A 12,012-nucleotide genomic window follows, 5' to 3' on the forward strand; every position below is an offset into this window, starting at 1 on the left:
CCTTGTGTCTGACCTTATCACTGACGTAATGCCTGGTGTTTAAATTGGACACAGTACCTACTGGGATGTGCATTTATCCAAGCGAAAGCCATTTACTAAACAGTTCAGAAGATTTCCAAATAAGAAGAAAGTAATTATGGAGACTTTCTGTAGAGTGCAGTGGTAATAGCTCACATACAAAGAGAACAATAAAGTGTTCCAGTGTTTTCTGTCACAATCCACAAACAGTGTAAAACAGCAGCCCACGTTCCTCTGCACAGTTATCTGCTGGCGTTGGAAGGATTGGCCTAACCCAGGGAAAAATTGTGTTGAGTTGCTATCGAGTCAATGTTTCTTGTTGTTAAAAAAACAGCCTTGTCAAATATAATACTGAATCTAGTCTCTTTTTGGGTTGGGGTTTGAGTCCAGCAATGTTATGTGACCAAAGAATGAGGCTCAGGCTTAGTGACTACCTGAATACAAACCTACACATTATGATGTTGTCGATCATCAGGTGGCAGTGTACTTTCCTTGATCATAATATAGGTTTCAGATTGAGAAAAGCAAGTGAAGTCTTCCATTATTGAATCAAGCCGTAGCTCCGCCCACTGCTCTGAACACAGTGTGTGGGCCGCTCTGAACGTTTTTAGTGGAGAGCACAAAAATCTCTCACCGTGTAATAAAAACATGAAACTGATGATGAAATACCAAACTCCACTTTTTCTTTTCAGAACCAAAGAGAATGGCTTTGAGCGAGACGGCCCTCTGCACACAGACGTCCACCCCAGCAAGCGGCCCTGCACCATGAGCCCCGCCACACGGTTCAGTCCGTCAAATGGCATCTCTTACCAACCCAACGGCATCCCACATCCGGGTCCCATCCCCCCTCAGCACTACAGGTTGGATGACATGGCCATTGCACACCACTACCGGGACACCTACAGACACCCAGCATCCAACCACCGAGAGATCCGCGAGAGAACCAGACCGATCGGTGAGAACTTTTCCAGAAGGTATTGGGGGAATTCATGTGTGGTTGCTGAGCATTTTGTGAAAGATAAACAAGAGTGTTACCACAGTTGCATCATGTTATCGTCATTTTTTTCTGCCCCTCTGTTCTTTAATACCACTAAGATCAGTTCATGAGTTTATTATGACTCTCACATAGAGTGAAGCACTGTCTGACGAAAGTCTGCGCTTAAAAGACGCTTTGTTGTGGTTTCAGTATTGGGAAATCAATGGTGCTCGTGTTTTTAAAAAAGTTTATGTAAAAGACATATATATATATAGACCAATCATGGTGTGTCAAGGGAGGGATACAGTATCTATGTAGAGGAAAAGAAACTGTGATGGAGTTAACTTTGCCACACTGACCAATGCTGTTTCTGTCTTAAAGGTTTGCATCCAACAAACAGGCAGGAGGAAGTAATTGACCACCGGCTGACGGACAGAGAGTGGGCTGAGGAATGGAAGCACCTTGACCATGTAAGAAAAGTAATAACATTTTTTTTATATTTCTACACCCACTCTTATTCAATTATAGTTCACTAGTGACCACTTGGAATTCCCTGTAAATATATATGTTTTGCATCAATGGTTCTGTCTGCATTTACTGCTAAGATATTTCATAAATCCTTATCTGCATGTTAACATTTGCATGTTAACCTCTTCTCCTTTAGGACATGGAAGAGTCAATGTTTTTATCATCTATACTTTTCATCCTGATATAGCCGTAAAAAGAAAATGATGGAAGTATTTGCACTCTGTCCGCTTATATTTGCCGCTTGGTTCACGGCAGCAGTTGATAATCTCAATATGATGAAAGAGCGATATGTGTTTTTGATGAAACGTCAGGTCAGTTTGAGACTATTAAAATGTAAATCCTCTGGACACCTCTGGTCTATAAGGTGCAACTGCATGTTCTGATTATGATACATGTCATCCTTCTTACACAAATCAAGGCTAAAGGTTAGAAGAATATGAAGCAAACAAACAACAGCAGATGTTAAAGTGTAAAGGAGGCAGCAACAGCAATGACTGGACACTGTGGATGGCAAATAAAGACGCCATTAAGTTGTGGATGTAGTACTTTGTAGAGTCCAATCTCCAATATGGAGGAAGCGATGGCAGATTCATTTCATCTAGGTAAGTGTGGTAGTCTAAAACTCCACATTTGCAAAGCCCTGGGGACAGAGATTCATGCTGAATTACTGAAAGCTCTGGGTGTTGGCTGTCACGGCTGACAAACCTTTTAAATATTACATTGAAGTCTGGGGTTTTGCCAAAGGAGTGGCAGGACATTTTAGGAGTTTTGCTTTTCAAAGGGGAGCGATGGGGAGTTAGCGGGTTTCTGCCAAATATCAAGGTAAGTTGTATTACTCAGTCTCAGACTACTTCACGGGTCATGGATCGGTAAATCTTCACTCTTGCAACTGTGCCTGAGGTGCTGGAGAGAATAACTATCCAGTCAGCAAAACTTAGTTTCATGGAGCAAGTTGTGGAGATTATATTCGAATGAAGGGCTTTCACATGAGATCCAGCCTGCACTAAGGGGGGGTGAGTCATGGTCTTCACTGTGGTGTTTGGCCGCACAACACTTGGGATCAACTTCGAAGTGTACGCCTGTGGTTCCATGAAGGACTGTCATAGCATGCACAGCTCATGAACAGTGACAAGAGATGCAAGGGGACATTGATCACAGAGTCAGTGAAAAGTTTTCTCCACTCTCTTCTGTCCTCACGAACTTAGTGCCATGAACATGTTTAGTGCAACTGCCATGATATTTTACGTCATTTTAAAATCCCAGACCTGGAAAAGCTGAATACTCAGCACTCTGTTCACTCTTTCACCAGCTGCTGAACTGCATCATGGACATGGTAGAGAAGACGAGGCGCTCGCTGACTGTGCTGCGACGGTGCCAGGAAGCCGATCGGGAGGAACTCAACTACTGGATTCGACGCTATAGTGACGCAGAAGAGCTGAAAAAAGGAGCAACTAGTGGGCAGCCCAGGCAGCAGAGCCCCGCGGCACAAGAGAACGCTACCCCAGGTAGATCTGTCAGGCTGTGCTTAACTTTTTTTATGTTGTTGATGTTTATGTTATGTTGTTGTCATACTGGCGAGCACTGGCTTTGAGGGCACCTAGAAGGGCCCTTTATGGTTGTAAAGCGATGCGTTTCAGTTCGCCAGGTAGCATCTAATTTCTCTGTCTCCCTCACCAGAAATCCACAGGGAACTTCTGCAGCGACCGGTGTCCGGCTACGTCCCTGAGGAAATCTGGAAGAAAGCTGGTGAGCGTCACATCCTGGGCTTTCATTAAAACTCATATGACTCGCTTTCCTAAAATATCTGCAGATTTTTAAGACATTATGCTGTAAGAAGCAAAATAAATATGAGTCAAGGCTTATAAAAATAGTCCTCCTTGACTTGAATATAACCAGACGCTGAAGGAGCAATAAAGTTCAACCACAAGACACTTGTGCACACTCCAAACATGATGTCAGCTTATAAATCATTTGACTTTGCTGCTCAAATAATACATGGGTCACAGCAGAAAAGGTTTGTTAAAATTGAATCAGTTCAGTGGTGGTACTTCTACCACACCCAAATCCTCACTGTCCTGCGCGGGTCAATAATCTGTGTATTTATTACGCAGCAACCTTATCACTGGAATTAGTACCAATCTGTAGCCAGTCACCGTGAGCAGGGGTTCTGGTTAGGTGGTGTCAGCCCTGCTATTATTAGATGATGTGGTGCTGTTGACTACATCAAGCCCGGCACTTCAAGTGTGTGAAGCAGCTAGGGCTTTAGGATAAACTCAATCCCAATATAGACTGTGGCACTGAATATTAAAACATCCTATCTTGGTAACAGGTTCTGGTCTAGTATTTTGGGGACTTGCTCTCTGGTTCACAGTGGAGGGCACTCAAAACCAAGTGCTAGTGTTAGGGTGAGAAATGGGACATCAAGATACCTCCTGGACTACAGCAGACCCTGGACAAACTGGAGGGATTACATCATATAGTATGGGTATAATTTTAGAGGACTCACAGCAACGCTTGATTTGGTTTAGTTGTTGTGGAGCCAACGCTAAATGTGGATTGCAATATTAACATAAGCAGAACATTTCTTAGGCAGACTTCTGAGCATGTCTTTGTGACTGAAATGTAATTACGTTTGAATGTTCTCTCACAGCTCCACTGCGTTAATATCTGAGGATTTGGCTTCTCTCCTTCTTTATTTGGCAAATGTTGAAGAAAAGCCTTTGACAGCCTTGAATGTGCCTCGGGAGTCTTTCTGAACACAGTGTTGTGGTAGTCCTAGCTACTCCATCAGTCAGCGTTTCTGCCCTTTTGTGTCCACCAGTGTGTCGGGTATAATTGACCATTAGGGATTTAATAGCATCCACACAGCAACAACCAAACACAACCTGAGATGTAACTCCTTCTGGGCCTATCTGTCTAAAAGGGATTGAAAATGATGTATTCTGGGCTTAAAGATGGCTCAATAATGGTCCCTGTATGACGTGTCTAAAGGTCCATGTGGCGTTAATACGAGTGCTATATTTGTGTGAGATGATTTGCCATGTCTGTTGTATAGTGAACACATGTACTTCCTTTATGAATAGCATTTCATTGACTGTTTATTGATTCTCCTTCAAAAAAATTCAGTCCGTCCTCTGACAAACAGCCACTCAGGGGCGGCATTGAGACACCAGTTGGACTAGCCAACTCTACCATCATGTGCAAAGTACTGTATCTTGAAGCTGGAATTAAACTAGCAACCCTCCAGTCACTGGTTGCCGTAGAAAATGGGGGGGAAATATTCATATGAATCACCACCCATGTAAACAAATGAATCCCAGTCATTTTCAGATGAGCGCTGCAATCGTCCCTCCTTGTGAGGTCATAACCCGTAAAAATATGCATTTAAATTAAATGTGTGTCACTATCTGTTTGCCATCTGAAATAGCAAACCCATCTCTGACCTCCTCTCCCTCGCTTTAATCGAAGTTCCATCTGATGTATTCAGCGGATAATCCAAAGTCTACACGCAAGGAAAATATGAAACATCACAATTTCCATGACTGGAGGCGGCGCGGGAGGTTAAAGACAAAAATGCCCTCATTTAAAACCAAGCTCACAAAGAACGTAGATGGCGCTCCTCAGAATTGCAAACATTCTGCTTGACATTGAAAAGACATTTTTCTTATTTGTATTATAAAGGAAAGTGATGTTGAAAGAATTACATTTGCCGCACACAAAGCTGCATTTACCTCGAGACGCTCGGGGTCTTTTTCTCCCCGAGCTTTTATTGTTCGCGTTATCCTTTACACCTGAGCGGCACGGGCAGAGACTTGATTTCAATATGACCCGAGGAGGATTGTAAAATAGCAGTGTAGCACAATGGAGAACAGAAAAGAATACCTGGGTTTGAAATGGGCAAAATGTTTACAGTTGGTGATAAATATTCAAGCGCCTCGCAAAGTGTCCTACTGCTTTCCCACTTCCTCTCGCTGCGTGGGCCTCTGGGATCACAATGGAAATGCATAATTTAAATATAAATTGCCTGATTTGCATACATAATTAGTCAAGTTTCAGGCAGCAAACAAAAGGCCTCCTTTTTTGTTTTGACATCCGTTTGAATTCGACTGCTTAACATCCAGACGGGAAGGTTACTCAGCCACAGAGCAAGTTTTAAATAACACGCCTGAGCGCCACTACAGTTTCCTGAGTGATGAAGTGGGATTACTCCGATAGCTCTCCTTCTAAAGATGAATTTTCAAATTAGGATTTCGTTTTAATTAATTACCTACTATCTATTATGCCTGCAAATTTTGAAATTAGCATTGGAAATTACACATCTGTTTGTGGCGTAAGGGGATAAGAAGCCGGGGACAGCAAATGTATGAAGCATATAATTACGCAGAAAAGAAGAGTTTATATTACGAGGAAGGACATCACAGAATTGCTGAATAACATTACGTTTGTCTGAGTCATTTACATAATAAGATTAAACCACGCTGTACAGGCTGTTTGGTCACGGCGCGGAGAAGCTGTGTCAGTTTTTGTCATGTCAATTTTCAGTGATTTGTCTGTCCACGAGCCGAGGAATTCATTGAACACTACGTTGCAGGTTCGGGAGGGTTGACTTCCTCTGTGTCCACACTCTTTCCAGAAGAGGCCGTGAATGAGGTGAAGCGCCAGGCCATGTCCGAGCTGCAGAAGGCCGTGTCTGAGGCGGAGCGCAAGGCTCACGAGATGATCAGCAGTGAGCGAGCAAAAATGGAGCGCACTGTGGCTGAGGCCAAGCGGCAGGCGGCCGAGGACGCCCTTTCCATTATCAACCAGCAGGAGGACTCCAGTGAGGTGAGACGCGGATGCGCACACATTCTCATATCGACTATGCTCCAATGGACTTTAGTGTCCATTGTTGGTTCAGAACTCAGCTGATCATGTGCTTCAGTCAGAAGCGAAGAAGCACATTCAAGTATGGCGGGGTACAATTGTTTCCCAAGCTATGTGAAATGCTTAGCTACAAAAGATAGCAAGTTTCATCCACAAAAACTCACACAGACTAATGAAAATAGGATCCCAGACTCCTACAGCATCAGGGAATGTTAGTCCACAGTTAAGTTCCAGGTTCGGACGACTCATCACCTCACAACTAGATGAATTTAGTACTGAAAGATTTTATTTTTCAGAGACATGATCAGCATGCAACATTTTTGATTCAGGAGTGAGCAATGTTCTGTGGCGAACCACACTGTTAGCTTTGTGATTTAAGTTCACTCTATTGAAGGTTCTTTTTCCAACATGGACCATATCCAACTCATATTTAGTTAAGTGATGGAGTATATGCAAATGAACTGAACTCTTCCAGCTGTCTGAATGAATGTCAGATGTACAGTTTTCCAACTGTTGTAGTGCTTAATGGGGCTTCTAGTATGATTGGAGAAAGCTTTTTTCTTTTCCTTTTAGTGTTGAGTAAATATTATATTTTGTCTTACCGTAATTTCCGGAGTATGGTGCGCAGCGGAATATTAGCCGCACCCACTAAATTTAAGAAGGAAAATAGATCTTGTTGATGCATAAGCTGTACCGGTCTATAAGCCACGGGTGCAGTTGAGCTGTCTGTGCTGTTGAAAGGTCAGTGGTGCACACGGGTTAAAAACGCTTTTCAAAACTAGTTTTAAAAACCATCTCCAGCATCAAGACTGGCTCATAAAACAAACAATGGGCAATGTTCTGAACTTGAATCATGAGCTCCTCACATTTTTTATTCACATTAAAGCTCACATAAAATGCACTGTTTTCGCCCGCATGCCCGAAGTTCCAACACCATAGCCAGTCATGGCAGCTGCCTGTCGATTCTGGACCTCTAGGAGATCGGCACTGTTGCTGGTGCTGTGGACAGGTGGGCGAAAACAGCGCGTTTTGAGCAGTTTAAGGGTCAAGAAGAAGCCTCTGATTTCATCGATTTCATCGCCTCCGATTTCACCCAATTTCAGCCTGTAAAAATCCATATATTAGCCGTTCTGTTGTATAAGCTGCAGGGTTCAGACTGTGAGAAAAAAGTAGCATCTTATAGTCTGGAAATTATGGTACTATAATATGTTTTTTTTTTCATTATTAAATAATCACACTAAGCTCTAAACAATAATTGGCTCATGTTGCGTTGATCTGTTTGCCAGAGTTGCTGGAACTGTGGTCGTAAGGCAAGCGAGACCTGCAGCGGCTGCAACACCGCTCGCTACTGCGGCTCCTTCTGCCAGCACAAGGACTGGGAGAAGCACCACCACGTCTGCGGTCAGACCCTGCAGGCCCAGCAGCAGCAGCAGCAGCAGGTCAGCCAGCAACAGGGTGGCGTCCCGGGGTCAGAGACTCCTGCCCCAGTCAGCTCCTCCGCCTGCACCCCGAGCAGCACGGGGAGTCCTGCTGCCACCCCGCCTGCTGCTACCACCCGCTCGTCCACACCCAGCACCCCGTCCTCTTCTGCCATGGATGCTACACCGCGCTGAGAGAGGCAGTGTGTAACAGCTGACTCTTAACCCCACAAACAGCATGACTGTCTTCATTGCCTTGTAAACTAAGCTAACACGGCCGACGGTGGATTAGACAACGTCGCTCGTGTCTGTCTCACAGCTTGGTCATAGAAGGAAGTCCGTAACCAGGTCATATTGACTAACCGTGACTTCAGAGGGACACAAAGATATTCTTTGCTTTGAATGAATGAATTTAAATAATGATATCATTTCATTGTTGTTCAATTGTCTGTTGGCTGTCGTCGTATGTTGTTAATGTTGTTGTCATTGTCTGATATTTTTTTCCTGTTAATATAAAGAGACTGGGCAAAGAAAGACATACATTTAATACAACAATATCTCACTCCCTTTCTTTTCCAAATAATCCAATAATCCAGAGGAGGCAGCATCCACACTCCTAGAGATTACAGCGACCACATGACTGGACTGGACGTAGCTCCCCAATTTCAATGGTGTTAGTGTTTTTACATTGGACAAAAATGGTGCTTATTTGGTAACACAAATAGTGCGTTCACTTTATGATAATTTCCCTTATGTTTTGGGGTCTAAAAGAGCCGGTTATGGTTGATGGTCGGCAGAATACTCGTGCATATGGGAGGATAGAAATCATGAGATTTGGATGTTTGGAAGAAATATCTATTTTACACTAAAACACTGGAGTGTGGACGCAGCCCAATTTCGATTACAATCGTAAGAGAGTGTTCACTTGATTTGGCATAACAAAAATGCTCTTGAAATCGGAAAGTGAGAATGGAGGGACTGATTCTATGACCAACACCATGAGATGGGCAGATGTTGGGCAGATTGTGAGCAGAGCCAGCTGTTCAGTGTTATTTCCTCCTCACTTGTAATATCCAGGTCAGTGGGCCGGGAAATACTCCACCAACTCCCTTTGGGACAAAAGCTGAAGAACCCTTGAAGATGATATAACTTTCCCCACTTGAGGAGTACAATTTGCTTCAACGCCGTCACGGAAATAAAACTACCATCATCATGGAAGGTTGTCCAATCACCAGAACAGCAGACACTCGCACGGATTGTGCCACTTCTTTCTTTATGCCCTTTTTATTTATGTGTAAAGACTGAACTCACTTGGTGTCCCCAACTATTATTTATTATACTTCAATGGACAATGGGGAAACCTTGAGAAGCTGTCACGTCATCTCTGTCCACAACTACAAAAAAAAAGATTTTTTTTCTCTCTCTCTCTGAGCTGCTTTTCTATACCCTGTCATGATCATCGCTACTTCTACAAGTTCTTGTCCCCAGAAAAAGACGGACCCGGGAGCCACCACAGGGACTGATTCCAGAGACAGCATGTCGTGCTAAATGATCATTCAGAGGGGACACCCATCAATGTATTTGCACTGTCACCGATGTTGTTTTGGCATGCCTTTTTTTCAGCATTGTGTTGTTGCTATAGAGCCATAATGCAACACTTTTGTATGTAGCAATAGCCTGTTACTATTTATTTCATGGTGAACTTACCAGTCCCTCCTCATTTCCTCTCATTCCTTACATGACAGTGACGGTGTATTTTCTTCCTCGATAGTTACAGACAGTGCATGCACATGAAACATTTGTTCAGTATTTTTTAGAAAACAGAAAAAAACGGTTGAAAAAAAAAAAACGTCTAACAACAAACTTTCCAAATGCAGAGGTGTAAACTCCAATTTGACAGCTTTAACAACACAACACACCAGGTAACAAAGAGTGTTAACACAAGAGACGAACTCAAAACAGCCAAAGACTGACACCAAGGACCAAATCTTGATTTTAAACAACTCACGAAAGAGGTTTGTTTTAAACAAGTGATCTTTTTTTTTTCTTTTCTTTATCTGTCTATAACAGTTCATGGTAACTGCTCTACGATCTGCAAGTCAGTGGCAATTATCTTGTTTTATGAAGTGAAAACATCCAATTAATGAAAAAAAAATTGCAATAATACACAAGGTTACAGAAGCTACCACATTTTTCAATCTCAAGCTACAATTTTGTAATTATTTAAAGCTCACAAAACCGAATTAATTTGGTTTATAAGGGGTTAACGGGGATATAAACAGTAACTGTGTCATGAAGGTCAGAGCGAAGGTCATAAATATACAAAACTCTTGCCAACAACATGAACTTTTTTACCGTACGCATCGTCAAGAGTTTTGTATATTTACAGAATGTCATTTGTGAATGAGTAAGATCAAGTCGCCCTGCCTGTTATTTTAGCTGCCATTCCCAAATTGCTTGTCATTTTTGACAAGCATCACGCCGAACCGTTCCCTTAGTCTTAACTCATCCATATTTACTCTCCACCATTGATCTGCCTCCAGGCTGCTACACAAATGAACCTGACAAGACATTGATGAGATTTGGTGACACTGCTGGTTAAAAAACAAGAGCAATTCACAAGAGCCGGTCAGAACTTTAGAACCCACAAAAAAGAGGGGCGAGGTTGGAACAAAGGCTTCTTGCATTTGTCACCTGAATGAGAACCTGCACAGACAAATGTTTTATGTTATTCTTCTGAGTCATTCTTAAGAGTCATGTGAATGTCTGTATGGTATCTTGAGGAAGCACCCCACACAAATGTCAAACAAAATTTCCTAAATCTTTGTTGGCTTTCGTCAATCTTGTCACAGTAAAGCAAGAGTATACAGTAAAAGCTAGTCACCCTAAATACTCTGGTGCTATGGAGATGCTAGTCTCTAGTTGTTTTTGGCAGTTTGCTCCCGCCGTTCTCTTCACATGATCATTCATTTGACCTCCAGATGCACCCACACGACTGCGTCCTCAGATCAGATCGGAGAATGTAACACTTCCATCATCAACCCTCTGTCATGTGACAAGAACTGACACTAATTTTAGATGACACATTTTTCTCGAGCAGAAAGTCACATGCACAGTGTTTGTTAACAGGACATTCACCCCAGTAGTGTGGCCGCAGCGCAAGAGGTCAAAGTTCAAAAAGCCTGTTGCAACAGGTTTTAACTAAGTCTACCAGACCCCGAACACCAGTTACTGTTTATAAAAACTAAATTGTATCCAGATGAATATTTTTGTTTTCCTCCCACCTCAGTGTGTGTTTTGCTACAAAGTCCTCAGTAGCAAGCCAGTCTCACTCTACCTCTTACAGCACGATAAGAGCATCAGTCCCAGCGCTGATACTGGTCTAGTCGAAACCAAATGGGCACAAGTGAACAGGAAAAAAAAAAAGTAAAAACCCAAAGTCAAAGCTAATATAGCTGCGAAACCATATCACTACTTGGTAACAATGCAGACCTCATGAATAAATACAACATAAATGAATAGAAATGAGAAAAAAACAGAATGTTTCGTTCATTTACGCTTGTTTTTTTTTAACAATTTTTTTAAGACCAGATTTTAAAAATGTGCTAATTTGGGCTGCGATCCGTTACTTGATGCTTAATTTTCTCGGTTTTTGCTTCAAGTATTTCCTCTATTGACCCTTTTCTAGGTTTCTCTGTCCTGAAAATATGCTATAGTCACTTGTCAACTGAGATAAATACAATTACAGGATCATACAGGTCTTGTTAAAAAAAAAAAAAAAAAAAAAAAGAAGACGATTTAGGCATGCCTGTTTTTCCTAGGAGTTAAAAGGTTCTATTCTTTTTATTAAGGAACGGCAGCGGTAAGGGAGAGTTTAAACTTTGGAACATTTTCGTGTGTGTTCTCTTGATAAATTAATTGTGACAAAAGAATTATTTGAAGTTGTTGTGCAATACTTTATTAAAACCTAAAAACCACAGGTTATTGGCTGAAATTGAGCGGTCTTTCCATCGCTTAGTCCTCAGAAGAGCTTTCCAGTCAACTATGTCAGAACTGTGGTTTCATATCAATCTGTTTTGTTTTGATTTATTTTTTAATTCTATTCTTTGCGGGCTATAAACGATGGTCTGTCAGTCTGTGAAACTTTGCAGTATAATTCTGGTATTGATGTTCTCTTTGCGGTGTAATAAATATGTTAATACCTGCTTT

At 42.1% G+C, this 12,012-nt stretch overlaps 1 protein-coding gene across 4 annotated transcripts in view; it reads left to right on the forward strand.

Moving 5' to 3' along the window:
- runx1t1 (RUNX1 partner transcriptional co-repressor 1) overlaps positions 1–11,595 on the forward strand; it is a 48,206-nt gene extending 36,611 nt beyond the window's left edge. The window contains exons 6-11 of one of the 4 annotated variants that reach the window (XM_053862177.1): positions 711–973; positions 1,376–1,473; positions 2,832–3,027; positions 3,200–3,268; positions 6,114–6,346; positions 7,672–11,595. In XM_053862177.1, coding sequence (XP_053718152.1) covers positions 711–973; positions 1,376–1,473; positions 2,832–3,027; positions 3,200–3,268; positions 6,114–6,346; positions 7,672–7,998 — 1,186 coding nt within the window. In that variant the 3' untranslated portion in view covers positions 7,999–11,595. The remainder of the gene's footprint in view (positions 1–710; positions 974–1,375; positions 1,474–2,831; positions 3,028–3,199; positions 3,269–6,113; positions 6,347–7,671) is intronic. The other 3 variants (XM_053862180.1, XM_053862178.1, XM_053862181.1) reach the window with 3 other exon arrangements.
- The last annotated feature ends 417 nt before the right edge of the window (positions 11,596–12,012 follow it).

The sequence above is a fragment of the Synchiropus splendidus genome, chromosome 4, assembly GCF_027744825.2.
Source record: "Synchiropus splendidus isolate RoL2022-P1 chromosome 4, RoL_Sspl_1.0, whole genome shotgun sequence".
Taxonomy (NCBI): Eukaryota; Metazoa; Chordata; class Actinopteri; order Syngnathiformes; family Callionymidae; genus Synchiropus; species Synchiropus splendidus.